General features: G+C 40.4%; 1 protein-coding gene across 1 annotated transcript in view; it reads right to left on the reverse strand.

The window, feature by feature from the left end:
- Positions 1–15,424, reverse strand: part of MAPKAP1 (mitogen-activated protein kinase associated protein 1) — a 280,354-nt gene that overhangs the window by 117,860 nt on the left and 147,070 nt on the right. The window contains 1 exon segment of the mRNA XM_023510481.1: positions 6,540–6,716. Within this exon segment, the coding sequence (XP_023366249.1) occupies positions 6,540–6,716 (177 nt within the window).

The following is a 15,424-nucleotide window of genomic DNA, read 5'->3' on the forward strand; positions in this document are numbered from 1 at the left end:
AAAAAAAAAAAAAAAAAAAAAATTGGGGGGAGATACACTATAAATCAATTGGCTGATTAAAACAATGGGCTGGTAGTTAAAATATATTAATTATTTAAAAGGACAAATAAAACAGCAATCAAGACGCTGCTTCTTTTTTTAAACTGAGGGTACAGATGATCAGGTTACATTATTCATGTTTGTTAGGTAAAGTCCAAGTTGTTAACTGTGCCCCTCAAGGATGTTTCTTCTGAAAATCAAAAGACTCAGTTGACAAGTAAAACATTTAATATCCTTTAAACCCAATATCAACAATGTTTAATTTCAGCAAGACATCATTTGTATTTTATTAATGTTATAGTTTTATTCGCATTTAATGTATAATTTTGTTTGGACTGTATAAAAACATAGAGTTTATAAAAAGAACATTATAGACTTCATAGCTATGCTACAACTTTACATTTGCATGTATTCAAAAAGCTCTGTAATAAAACAATTTGGGTAAACAATGAAGCTTCAGGAAAATTTATTTTCCTTAAGAGAGTTCTGCCTACTACACACATTTAAGAAAATTCTTGATGGCTGGATGTGGTGGCTCACACCTGTAATCCCAGCATTCTGGGAAGCTGAAGCAGGAGGATCACTTGAGCTCAGGAGTTGGAGACCAGCCTGAGCAAGAGTGAGACTCCGTTTTTACTAAAAATAAAAAAATTAGCTGGGCATTGGGCAGGCACCTGTAGTCATAGCTACTAGGGAGGCTGAAGCAAAAGGGTCACTTGAACCCAGGAATTTGAGCTTGCTGTGAGCTAGGGTGAGGCCATAGCACCCTAGCCTGGGCAACAGAGTGAGACTCTGCCTTAAAAAAAAAAAAAAAGATGGCAGTGCCTATGGTTCAGTGGGTAGGGCACTGGCCCCATTTGCCGAGGGTGGCGGGTTTGAACCCAGCCCCGGCAAAAACTGCAACAACAACAAAAAAAAAGAAAAAAAGAAAAGAAAATTTCTCATGACAATTCCATGAGGTAGTTCTATTAGACACATTTTACAGATAAAGAAACTGAGGCTTAATAAAGTAAGTAAAGTTGCCCAAATCATGTAGCAAGTCACTAGTGAAAATGAGACTTGAACCCAGGTTCATTTAAAGGCCAAAGGCAACCTCGAGTTTCCTGGTACTCAAAGGCAGAGAAAGGGGCTCAGAAAGGGAGATGGGACATAGTGTTTAACTAAGGGTCCTCTTGCCAGCCCATGGACACCTACAAAGATGTTTCTTTGAAGCCTTGTGACAGAAGCTAAGAATACAGAGATAAGTAAGATTGTGCCCTCCCAGTTTGCAAGGAGTTTATGGTCTTGCTACTGTCATCTCATAAGAGAACTAATTTGAAAATCCTACAGATCCCCAGTGTTTACCTCTAACCAAGTTTAGCGAAAGCTTTTTCAGGCCAGCTGGACAATGTCCACCTAAATTCTGCCCCTCCTCTGCTATAAAACAGAAAGTAGGGGAGGAACAAAAATACAAAAGGAGCAATGAGATTTATTCAGTTACCCATTCAAGAAATACCCAAGGCATTACCTATCCACTAATGGAGATATGGATGAGTGTTATGGGCACAGACAATCCAGCTCCTGCCCTCAAAGGGTTGCTTTTATTAATAATAACAATAATAGTAGCTAACAGATAATCAGGCACTGTCCTAAGTGCTTTATATATATCAACTCATTCAATCCTTACAATCAATCTGTGAGGAAGGAGTTATAATTATGATCCCTGTTTAACTGAGCCACAGAAAAGGAATATATTAAAGTGACTAAGTATGAAATGTCTAATTTCTTTAAATACTAAGTTTGACAGTTGATATCTCTCACATTTCACTTTGACACTTCTTATTTATTTTTATTGTGAAGGTACATCCACATTCTTTCAAACACAAAGTCTTGGCTTGTGATTATCTTTCAAAAAAAATTTAGGGAATTTTTGTGAAACCATAGATAAGTAAAAAATTCATGTTATTTTTGAATATGAATTCCATCGTGGGAAACAAAGCAGCACAGACAGCTCAAAACACCAACAAAGTTTGGGGAAGCATGGGGCTAAGGAATGTACAGTACATCAATGGTCTGGAAAGTTCTGCTCTGGTGACTTTAATCTTAAAAATGAGCCATGTGGTGACCTGAGACCAAGGTGGATAAAGATGAGCTGAAAGCTTCAGTGGAAGGGAACCAGCTCAACCTACGCGTGAAGTAGCAGCAAGGTTTGATGTTAACTATTCCAACAATATTGGACATTTGAAACAAATCAGCAAGGTAAAGAAGCTGAATAGATGGGTTTTGCATGAATTAAACAAGCATCAGAAGAGAAACTGACTTGAAGCTTGCCTTTCTTTGCTGTTGTGACATAAAGGTAAATAATTTCGATACTGTATTGTTATGTATGATGGAAAACGGGTTCTTTTTGACAACTGCAAGCATTCCACACAATGGTTGGACAAAGATGAAGTGTTGAAATACAGTCCAAAACTGAATATTCATCTAAAAAAGCTAGTGGTCATCTGTTTGGCGGTCCAGTGCTGGTATTACCCACTACAGTTTCATGAAACCTGGGCAATCGATTACAGAGCGTGTCGATAGTAGCCAAGTGCAAGAAATGATGAGGATGCTTGTGATTAAGCAGCTGAGATTGGTCAATAGAAATGGACTATAGAAACTGAACTTGGAAACTCTGTCACCCACCATTCATCAGACCCTGCACCAAGGTCTGACTGCCACATCTTCCAGGCTTTAGACCACTTCTTGCAAGGAAAAATACTCAATCTCAACAAGCTGTGAAAAATATCCATTATTATTTCATCACCACTCTCCAGGCTTCTCTACCACTGGCACACACAAGCTACTGTTAAGATGGCAAAACTGTGTCAATAGTTTAGATGTACACTTGATTAACTGTATTGCTTCTTGTTTGAGATAAAATAAACTAAACCTTTGATTTGAAATTAGACATTTCAGATTTACTCACCTAATAATTCATCCAGAATCACACAGCAAGGGCAAAGTCAGGATTGGCACTCAACCCATCCAGCTCCAGAGCCCACCCATGCTCTTACCTACTGCATTATGGTAGGAGCTGAAGGTCAGCCTAAGACAGTAAGATTCATATGACTGATTAAACCAATACTAGATTCTCCGGCCCAAACCTCCCAGCAGGGAATTGGAAAGGGCATAGACTTTAAAGTCAAGTATGGGGTCAAATACAGACCTGAAAACAATACTGCTCAGCTTCAGTTCCCAAATCTTTAAATTGGTCATAATAAAAATGGGCTATTCAAAGGTAAGTGAGATAACATGTGCATAGTTGGCCCTCAGTAAATATTGGTTTGCTCCTTATCGCTAAACCTACTCCCCCCACCCTTTTTGAGACAGAGTCTCACTTTGTCACCCTGGTAGAGTGCCAGGGCAATATAGCTCACAGCAACCTCAATCTCATGGGCTCAAGTGATCCTCTTGCCTCAGTCTCCTAAAGTAGCTGGGACTACAAGTGCCTGCCACAATGCCCAGGTTTTGTTTTTTTTTTTTTTAGAGATGGGGTCTTGCTTTTGCTCAGGCTGGTCTCAAACTTGTGAGCTCAAGCAATCCACACGCCTTCACCTCCCAGAGTGCTATGATTACAGACACGAGTCACTGTCCAGATCTACTTCCTTCTTTCTGTTTCAGTTAAGGTCTTCCCAGCCATTTCCTGTCCCTTCTCTACTGGGAGACTTATGCAAAGAGCAAAAGATAGAAATGAAGAGAAGAAGGAGTTAAGACAACACTTATTTTGCTGGGATTTTCCTCTCTAAAACTTTAGACACATCCCTGGAGACTCCTGAAAATCTGTTCTGTCCTGCATTTGCAGGAGAAGCTTTACTAACTTAGAATATAGACTGGAAAAGTGAATGGGAGATTGGAGAACCAAGAAAATACACATAGGGCAAATGGTCAGTAATCTGTACTATTTCATCAGAAGACCAAGAAAAAGAAAAGGCAGAAAATTTATTGACACTTTTGTTCTAAATGCTCCCATATAAAGCTTTCACTTTACCTTGTGTTTTTAGAAACACTCCAGACATATCATATAAACTCTCTTGAACTTTAAAATAGAAAAAGGATTGACTGAGGTATGTGTGTGTTTGGGAGTGAGAGCTCAGGGATGGGAGTAATTCAGGAGAGAAAAAAAGAGTATCAAGTTTAAAGCATTTGTTGTTACTCTCTGCCTTCCCCCTCCTGCCATTCTCCAGAAGGCAGAATTCATAGCAAGACGCTGCATAGTCTTAGATGCATCTCCTGGAAAAATTTATCTATTCCAGCCCAGATTCTATCCTATTGGAAATCATTGATTTAAAAGCTTGAGTTCAAAAGACTATATTCATATGCTAACAATTATGTAGAAAAAATTCTTCTAGTCACTATATTAATAAAAATTCAAGTAAAAACTTGAAATGCCACTGTATACATCTTTAAGGATCTTTCAAAGTAGAGAAAAAACTTCTAATAACATCACAGTAAGACTAAAAACAATTATTTTATGAATTATATTGGTAGCATTATAAACTGTCACATCTTTCAAATTCAATAAAAATTAAGAGTCTAAATATGTTTCTATTCTTTGATCAATAATTCTACTTAGAAAAAAATGATCCTAAGGAAATTATTCAATAGAAATAAAAGGAATATAGATAATGATTCTCATCATAGAATCAGTTATTAAAAACAAGGAAATAATCTAAATATTCTGTGACAGGCTTCCTTTGCATCTTACACACTTTTAAGTTTATCACAATTTAATGGTCTATTTGAAAACTGTCACCCCACTAGATAATAAGCTCCATGAGGGTAGGAGTGTCTCTCTGTCTAGATCCCTGGCATATAATATAGCTTTTAAGAATTAAGACTACTGAAAAAAGAAATTAGGACTATTGAAATATTTATAATATGTTAAGTAAAAATAACACAAAATACATGTATGGTATAAGTGAAACTTTTATAAATACATGGAAATAATTATACAAAATTGTAAAAAGTTATATTAGGATGAAGGGATCAATGGATAACTTTTAAATTACTTTAAATGTTCTTTAAAGTAGTTCTTTAGTGCCTCTGATATGGATAAGTGGAAACATTTGCTGTAACATACACCAAACTTGTCCTCACAATAGGGATGAAATGGCTATTTTGAAAGCTTAAGAGGCCATTCCCCAGCTTGCCCCCAAGCACTGGGATGTACTTTCTTTGCTCCTGCATGGGAAGACCCCCAAATATTCATATCTCATGTAGCATAAGTCCATTTTCAGTAAAAATCTCAAACAAAGGCAATATATTTTAAAGAGACAGAGGATTTAGTCCTCTAAAGCAATCCCTCTTTGGATTGTGAATTTGCTGGCTACTAACAGCAGGGGGTGCCAAAGTGATCACAATTGTTCTCAGGAGATGGCCTTGAAAGGGACTGCCAAGGCTCAGGCTAGAAAAGCTCAGGTTCCAGAGTGAAGCCTGAATTCTGCAGGTTTTCCCTGAACAATTGAAAGGTGTGGATAAAACTTAGGAGCTCTGTAGACTTGAATGGACAAAAATCACATTTTTATTTTTACTAACTTCAGATATTTTGCATTTCCTTAAATTATAAGTGTAGGCAACAAATCACCATAGTGCTAGCAGGGCCAGTGACTGTGTCACGAACTGAAATCACAGCTAAGGCCACACACGTTATAGTTGTTGCAGATTTCTCAAATACCAATTTTATGCTCATCGACACTGAAATAACAGATGGCAGGAGTTATTGTTAGATCTGCAGCTGGACCTTGTTATTTAACCTATTAGTAAAGTCATACATATTATTATATCACAGATTGTTTAATAGCATGATACCTTTAAATATAATAGAATTCTTTCATATTCCTATAAATTTTATTTTATGCACTTAATCATGCTTTTCTAAGAAGGGCATTTATGAGCTTTCCTAGACTGCCAAAGGCATAAGAAAAGTTAAAAATGCTTAAAGGAAGACAACTGAGAGGAAAATCAAATTTGATCTGAACAAAGTTGGAAAGTATTTTAAGTCACAAAAGGGAAGTGGCAACAATGAACATTTTCATCTAATTTGAAATCCTTGAAGAGAAGGTGGCAAAACTGGACATTCTTCACAGGCTCCAAGTGCACCAGTCTCTCCATAGGCCTGGCTCCAGATGTGATATTCAGAGTTCTGATATGCAACTGGCCACTGCAAAGCAGTCTGTATTTAGCCTGCTTTGAGAGGCATGAGGCATGAAATACAATGGAAATGTGTCTGCAACATCTCTCCAGAACTGCAGTTCTCAACCTTCCTAGTGCCGTGGCCCTTAGTGGGTCGTGACCCACGGGTTGAGAACCACTGCTCCAGAAGTTACCACTGTTAAAAGTGGTCTCTTCCTGTGCCAGATATCATTCATTTGATGAACAAAACCAAAACCAGATCCAAAATGCTAGAAGGTAGGGATGAAATACAGAGATAAACAATGAAATCAGTACTCACATTCAAACACAAGGAAATCAATACTCACATTCGAACAAAGAGTGACTCTTTGGATGTCAGACCAGGAGATGAATACTTTTCAACCAGGGCCAAAGTACTGAAGCCAAACTTATGAATGGGCTCGTTGGAATCCAGCGGAGGGAAATCTGTGTCTACCTCCCCATCATCTTCAGCAATATGCAGACAGTAGGCACTGACATTGTCACTGAAAGGAAAACCAAAATGGTGAGTAAATACTGAGGTAAGGAAGAGACAAGAAGATTAGAGGGTATGGTGTACGCAAGCAAGTAGAGGAGGAGAATGCTGTTCTTTACCCCAACCCTGGTGATACAGTTAGAACCCCCAAATCCTAATACATTTGATAGAAAACACATAGCAGTGCTAAGGGAAGGAAAATAATGTGAAAGTGTATATACTATTCTATTCTTTTGACATTTGCTGAGCATTTATTTTATTTATTTATTTATTTATTTATTTTTGAGACAGCATCTCACATTGTGCCCTGGGTAGAGTACCATGGCATCACAGAATACAGCAACCTCAAACTCTTGGGCTCAAGTGATCCCCTTGCCTCAGCATCCTGAGTACCTGGGATTACCAGTGCCTACCACAACACCAGGCTATTTTTACTTTTTTTTTTTTTAGTAGAGGTGGGGTGTCGCTCTTGCTCAGGCTGGCCTCAAACTCCTGAGCTCAGGTGATCCACTCACCTGAGTGCTAGGATTATAGGTGGGAGCTACCTCGCCTGGCCTGAGCACCTGTTTTAGATAAGACACAGAATTTTACCCCATAGCTCAAAGGTGAGATTTAGTATTAGCCCTAAAGGAAGCTTATAGGCTGGGCATGGTGGTTTACCCCCATAAACCTAACACTTTGGGAGGTCAAGGTGGGAGGATCACTTGAGGCCAGTAGTTTGAGACCAGCCTCAGCAATATAGCAAGTCTTTGTCTCTACCAAAAAAAAAAAAAAAAAGGAGGAGGAAAATTAGCTAGGCTTATGGTATACACCTGTAGTCTCAGCTACTTAGCAGGCCAAGGCAGGAGGATCTCTTGATCCCAGGAGTTTGAGGTTACTGCGAGCAGTCTGTTTACCTGATGAAAACGCCTGGCCCTCTTGACTACTTTTGGACATTCCTACATCCCCAAAATGTCCAGTCTGTACTCCTAGATTCCAGCCTTGCCCAATTGAGAATCAATACACACCTCCTTCTCCCTCTCTCAGGGATAGTAAAAAGTTCATCTGTTGAAAAAGACAGGGAAACTATACCAACACATCAACAGTTTAAAACTGAAATCAACTTAAACACTTACGATACCCTGCTCCAAAGCTGAATTGTGAAACTGCAAACCTGACAGCCTCAGAAGCATGAACCTCATAGTTCACAAAAAGGTAGAATTCTAAATTCTGCCACTTAAATTTGGAGTTTTAATTACATGATTGATGCTTAAATTAATTGATTGCAAAGTGTACGCTAACTGTTTAATTGGTTGCTTGATCTATATAGATCATTTTTTGAATTAAATGAGTTGATTTACAAAGTTTATTGATTGGATGTGACAATGAATTATTTCACTGACTATCTGATTTGCAATTTTCCCAATTAATTCACAAATCTTTAGCTGCAGTTCTGCTTATTGAGAGAGAGCCTACTTCAGGTGATCTATACTCAGTGAGTCTGTCATGACTAAGGTATTTATTATATACAACAGGTAATAAGGACAGATTAAAATTAATGGAAACTGTAAATTTGCTAAATAGATGGATAACAAGAAAGTAATCTGGCTATGTTTGTCACTATAAATTTCAGGTATTTTCAGTGCTGTTAAGATATTTAAAATTCATCTCTGAATGATATGGGAAACTTTGGGATCTTTGCAACAGGGTACTATAAACACAAAACAATTGCAGAAGTAGAAGAAAGCACTTTAGATGACGAAAATGTCCTGGTATAGAGCAGAGACGAGGGATCTCTTCATGGTGGAAGGCTGCATTAATTTAGCTGTAACCAAATACGGCCACATTCAAGAAATCTCAATTAGAGATATTTAAAAATATGCATTATTTCATAAAAACCTATCTACTATGTACTTAATAATTTCCAAAAAATGAGAACTTCTTGTTAATTTTATAGTTTACAAACCTTTTAATGACCGTGTGGTGTCTGCTTTTTGTTGGAAAGCATTTGAATGTTTGGTTGCAGCATGGAGGCCTGAAGTTTCAGTTGATCCTTAGGTGGTTATCAGTCATTTGTGACCTTAAGTGCATCTTGACTTGGGTTAGGCTGGAGAATTTGCAGCAGTATACGGTTGAAAAGCAAGAAAGCATTTTTTGGACATGTTGTGAAGATGTGGGTATTCTACTGCATTTTTTCATATTTCAATTGGATCTTTCCTAGCATCAAATAATGACTTCAAAATGTCATCTACTGCAAGCTCAGTCAACCATCTATAGTTCTTTAGGTGCCACAGTGACATCAACTAAATGAGGCTGAGATGCTAATTTAAGTGTGAGGTCATCATGATTCTCAAAGTTAGTGAAGCTTTCATTGTATTCTCCAATTAAGAAGTCTATAACATCTATGTATTCTTCAAATGATTTGCAGATACCATCCTGCTCATTAATGGCCTTTGCTAACTGGGGAAAAAGTACATCTGAAATTTCTTTTTAAAGAACTGTTTTGAAAAAAGATAACTTTTTTTGAACACTTGAGATTTTTTGTCACATATCATATACAGACTTGGTTTTACCTTGCATAGAAATATTCAAGTCATTTTGATTGGACATGGTAACACACGCAAATGCTGTATTCCCATAAAAATCTTCTTTTGATAATTCACATTGCTAACTCTGTTCTTCATAAAAGTTAACCTATTCTCGCAGAGATAAAATTTTGGCTAATACCTGTCCCTGTGGTAAGCCAATGTATTTTAGAATGATAAAGCAAATCCACACTGAATACCTCAGGTTGAATTTTAGTACATTTCCAAACTGACAATGCCTCCAGTATTGCATTTGCAGCAATATAGTTAATACTTACAACTTGTTGCAAAGTGTCACTTAAAATAGTAGCTTCAGAACAGAAATTCTGCTGATGCAAGATACAGTGAAAAGAAATAGTTGTGATTTATCGCTCATACGAAAGTGTGAGTGATTATAAACTGGTTTTATAGTAGTACTGAGTACATTGGATATTTTTTCCTCCATTCTTGTGATTCCATCTTTTTTTAATGCTGCATAGTACTCCATGGTATACATATACCACAATTGACTGATCCATTCATGGGTTGATGGGCCCTTGGGCTTCTTCCAAGATTTGGCAATTATGAACTGAGCTACAATGAACAATCTGGTGCATATATCTTTGTTGCAAATTGATTTCTGGTCTTTTGGATATACACCTAGTAGAGGAATTGTATGATGGGAAGGGAGGGGGGTGGTCTGATAAAGGGGGGGTTAACGGTGGGACCACACCTATGGAACATATTGTAAGGGTACAAGTCAAATCTGTCAAGTATTGAACATAAATGTCTTAACACTGTGATTAAGTAAATGAGGTGAAAGCTATGTTAATTAGGATGTAAGCACTCTAATTTGTACAAATAATCAAAACACTGAATCCCACAAAGGCATAAATGTATTCATGATCTATGTATATGATTTAATAAAAAAAAGAAATAACAGCATCTGGATCTAGTAGTACTTTTTTATCTATACAATAAACCCTTCTGTTTTCCTGTCATGGAAGGTGCATCATCCATATGTAGCTAAATTTACCAAATTCAGTCCACTTTTTGCCATTTATCTTGAAAGTTGTTAAAGCTATCTATTCCCTCTGCTCTGTTCACAAGAGTGCCCAAAGTTTTCTTTCATATCATAGAAAATCTTCTGTTGTGAACTGAAGTAAAAATATCTGTGTTGAGTCATTACTATCAGTTGATTTATCCAAAGCAATTAAAAAATACGTATTAGTACACTAGAACAGTGTACTAGTTCTAGTATACTGAAGGCTAATTGATGGTGTTGATCAGTTATGGTTCTCCTTGAAAGAGGCAGTTGTTCGTACTTTGAAACATTATCAGGGTCTAAGCGTCCTATCACTTTGACAATGAATTCTTTCACAATTTCTACATTGCTAAATGATTTCCCTACCTGCCCAAGGCTACTTTATAAGTTGCTTCCATGGCATTATTTTCCAAGCCTTATTGCTGCTTGAAAGATTTGTCTTTGTTTTGCTTTTCATCTTTTCTTTTTTTTAAGACAGAGTCTCAAGCTGTCACCCTCAGCAGAGTGCTGTGGTGTCACAGCTCACAGCACCTCGAACTCTTGTGCTTAAGCAATTCTCTTGCCTCAGCCTCCCAAGTAGCTGGGACTACAGGTCCCAGCCACAACAGCCAGCTATTTTTTGGTTAAACTTGTTATTGTTGTTTGGAGGCCCAGGCTGGATTCAAACCCACCAGCTCTGGTGTATGTGCTGGCACCCGAGCCACTGAGCTACAGGTGCCGAGCCTCATCTTTTAATTTCTGCAATACAACTTTTCCTGCCTCTCCCTCTAATTTAATCTTGGACTATGAATGACTACAGGCATTCAAACAAGATGTTCATTTGGTGCCAACAATGGCCATAGGCATGTTTCTGAGCACTCCACAAGGGTTAAAATATTTGTGGTCTGTATGACTGCTGATTAACCACTGAATTTCTTTAATGTTGATCCTGCAGCATCACACAGCAAGCAAACTCTCTTATCTTGAATAGAAACAAAATAATATCACAGTTCCTAATACTCATTAAAAAAATCTGTTTTCTGGCTAGGGACAATGGCTCACTCCTGTAATCCTAGCACTCTGGGGTTGAGGCAGGTAGATTGTTTGATATCAGGAGTTTGAGACCAGCCTAAGCATGAGTGAGACTCACTTCTCTACTAAAAATGGAAAAACTAGCTCAGTTCATAATTGCCAAGTCGTGGAAGCAACCTATGTGCCCATCAACCCATAAAGGGACCAACAACTGCGGTATACATACACTATGGAATATTATGTACCCACCACAAAGATGGAAACTTTACATCGTTTACATTTACCCGGATAGATTTGAAATACATTCTTCTTAGTAAAGTATTGCAAGAATAGAAAGATAAATACCTGATGTACTCAATACTAATATGAAATCAATATATAAACAATTACATGTTCCTAAGAATAATAAAACACTATTATAGTCCAGTTCTGGGGTAGAAGGAAGCGCAGGGGGGAGGGGGGAGGATGAATAGCAGGAGGGAGGACATGAGGCGGGATCTCACCTAATGTGCACATTGTGAGGGTGGATAACATGTCCTCTGGGTGAGGGGCTCTTCTACAAATGGAACTCTACCCTGGAAGCCAGAACAATGTAACCTAAGTATTATGCCCTCATATTAATTTGAATAAAGTTTAAAAAAATAGAAAAACTAGCACTTTGTGGTGGGCATCTGTAGTCCCAGCTACTTGGGAGGCTGAGGCAAGAGGGTCAATTGAGTCGAAGAATTTGAGGTTACTGTGTGCTATGACAGAGTAAGACTCTGTCTTAAAAATAATAATAATAAAATAAATAAAATATCTGTTTTCTTTCTTTGGTGTTCTCTTGGTCTTCTTTGACATGATGGACTGCTAAGCCCTGTTAAGCTGTGCAATGATTCACAAATTCCACTTCAAACATAAACCCAATACACCACTGTCAAATGCTGATAACAGATGGGCATGCTCAACCCCATAAACTCTGGCCAACCAGCTCCAGGTGACAGTGGCATAGTTAGGTGGGGGAAGTTAGCCATCAGTTTGGCCCTTATGGCTTACTAATGTCCTAATTGTGCTGGTCAATCTGGGAGGATTATTTTGTTGAAACCTATTTTATCCTTTGGTATTTTAAATATGTTCACTTTAAAAGTAAAATAAAAATATAAAAGCCAAACAAAAATGTATTAATAGAAATGAAAGGATTTGTTCTGTAAAATTTGGATTCAGTTAAAAGGCTGCACTTACCTAGAAGGCCATAGGTTCCACACCCATGGTATAGTGGCTAAGAGAATCTTTCAACTTAGAAGGCCATAGGTTCCACACCCGTGGTATAGTGACTAAGAGAATCTTTCAACTTAGAAGGCCATAGGTTCCACACCCGTGGTATAGTGGCTAAGAGAATCTTCCAACTTAGAAGGCCATAGGTTCCACACCCGTGGTATAGTGGCTTAGAGAATCTTTCAACCTAGAAGGCCATAGGTTCTACACCTGTGGTATAGTGGCTAAGAGCTTTGTGGTTAGAAAGAAGTGTATTCTAATCTCAGCTCCATGGCTCCAGGGCTATGTGATTTCAGAGAAGAGAATTAGCTTCACTTTAAGTTTCAGTTTCCACTTCTATAAAAAGGGTAAATCACCTAATTCAGGAACTGTAAAGATGAGATGAGATAATATATACCTAGTATATAACAGAAGTAAAAAATAAAAGCAAAGATAACTATAATAATAAAGTCAGATGCAACTTTTACAGTTATGTCAATTCTTAACAATATATCATGGACACATAATTAGAGCAACAAAGCAACAAGGAAACTGTTCCACATACACACATCTGTAACTAAAGTTGACGTGTGTGATGTACTCAAACCTTGGAGCCACTGAGTCCCCAGGGCTTTATACACTGGGCAGATACGGATGGAACACGCAACAGACAGCATGGATTACTTATTGTCATGTAAATCAACCTGAGGAATGTCTGTGATTCTCCAGCGCCACAGAGATCCACGGGCAAACAATATGCCTATTGATCAAAAAAGAAAGTTAAACATTGATATCCGAAGAATTCTGCTTTCATTATCATGGGATGCTCCTAAATTCCCTCAAAACAAATCAACATGTGTCACAGGCTACGATCTAAACTCCAAAAGGTTCAGAACCAAGTGTGATTATTCTCTCCAGGTCTTAAACACAAGATGTGAAATCAGTCATTCAAAAAACATTTATAAAGTGCCCACCCTGTGTTGTACTGTCTTGAGCACTGGGATCACATCAAGGAAAAGAAAGAATGATTCCTGCAAGACTAATGGAAGTTTGCTGGAATTCTGGGAAGATGGCCGACTGGTAGCAACCCTGGTCAGGGGCTCCTGAGCAAAGAATGAAAAACTGGTTGGAATCAGAATATATGAAACCAAAGACGGGGAGCTGAGCCCAGAAAGAAGTTCGGCAAACTGTAAATCCAAGGAAGATCATTTAAGAACACAAAATACAGGTACAAAGCGGGCCCCAGAACTGCTTGCTAGAGCCACCCACCTCGTGCGGGGGGCGGGTGGCCATAGAGAAGTTCCCTCTGCTGAGAAGGCACAGAATGACTTGGTAGAGCCTTGCGCACCCCCGCAGGTGGCAGCGGACGAGTCCCCCACTCTGGCAGGACCCAGAATTGCTTGCTAGAGCCACGCACCCCACAGGCGGCAGAGGAGACCCCCGCTCCATGGTTCTGAGCAGGTCCAGAAACGCTTGCTAGAGCCACAAGCCTCCCGCAGGCGGCGGGTGTCCAGAGAGGAGTTCCCCTGCTCCGGGCAGCCACAGAAGTACTTGCTAGAGGCTTGCGCACCCCCATGGGTGGCGGCAGACAAGTCCCCCACTCTGGGAGGACCCAGAACTGCTTGCTAGAGCCACGTACCCCACGGGCGGCAGAGTAGATCCCCGCTCCAGGGTTCTGGGAGGGCACAGAACCGCCTGCTAGAGCCACAAGCCTCCCGCGGGCGGTGGGTGTCCAGAGAGGAGCTCCTCTGCTCCGGGCAGCCACAGAAGTACTTGCTAGAGGCTTGCGCACCCCCGTGGGTGGTGGCAGACAAGTCTCCCACTCTGGGAGGACCCAGAACTGCTTGATAGAGCTGCACACCCTACAGGCAGCAGAGTAGATCCCTGCTCCAGGGCTCTGGGTGGAAACAGAACTGCTTGCTAGAGCCACACACCTCCTGAGGGCTGTGGGTGGCTGCAGAGGACTTCCCCTGCTCCAGGCAGGCACAGAACTACTTGTTACAGCCTTGGGCACCCCGCGGGAGGTGGCAGAGGAGTCCCCTGCTTGCTTGAGCCGTGCAACTCACAGGCGGCCGAGGAGATCCCCGCTCCAGGGCTCGGGGTGGGCCCAGAACTGCTTGCTAGTGCCACGGGTGTCCTGCGGGCAGTGGCCGAGGAGTCCTCCATTCCAGGCAAACCCCAAACAGCTTTTTAGAGACACGCACACCCCACGGGGGCCAGCAGAGGAGTTCCGTGCTCCAGGCAGGTGGGGTGTGCTAGGTGGGCCCAGAACTGCTTGCTAGAGCCACTCACACCCTGCAGGAGGCGGTGGAGGAGTCTAGCACTCTGGGAGGGCCCAGAACTGTTTGTTAGAGCCACGTGCGTCCCACAGATGGAGGTGGAGGAGTTCCCCACTCCGGGCTCCCACGCTAGGAGGGAATAGATAGGCTTGCTAGTGCCACACGCGTCCAACAGGCCACGGTGAAGGTGTCCTCCACTCCCCCCCCACAGCTACTCTGGTGGGGCCAAACTAAGACTGACTTGGTTGCTTGCGTACCCTACACTACCACTGCCATTCCCCCACCCTGTGGCTGCTCCAGGGTGCTGAACTAGGACTGATCCGGCTACTACTGGTCTCCTACCCCCTGGTTGGCCCAGTAGGCTGAACAAGGTCTAATGTGGCCACGCACACTCCGGTGTAGTTGCTGCCGTTCCACTGCACCCCAGTTGCCCCAGCACCAGAGAACTGGGAGTAGACAACAGACACGCTCTGCCTCTCTCTCTGGGCAAACAAAAGAAGCCACCAACTGAACAGTTCTGATAAGGCCTCCAAACAAGGTAAACTCAGAATGGGGCGGAATCAGGGGAAAAACTCTGGCAACTCGAATAACCAGAATAGATCAACTC

The sequence above is a fragment of the Otolemur garnettii genome, unplaced genomic scaffold (genome assembly GCF_000181295.1).
Source record: "Otolemur garnettii isolate 467f Iridium unplaced genomic scaffold, OtoGar3 scaffold00014, whole genome shotgun sequence".
NCBI classification, from domain to species: domain Eukaryota; kingdom Metazoa; phylum Chordata; class Mammalia; order Primates; family Galagidae; genus Otolemur; species Otolemur garnettii.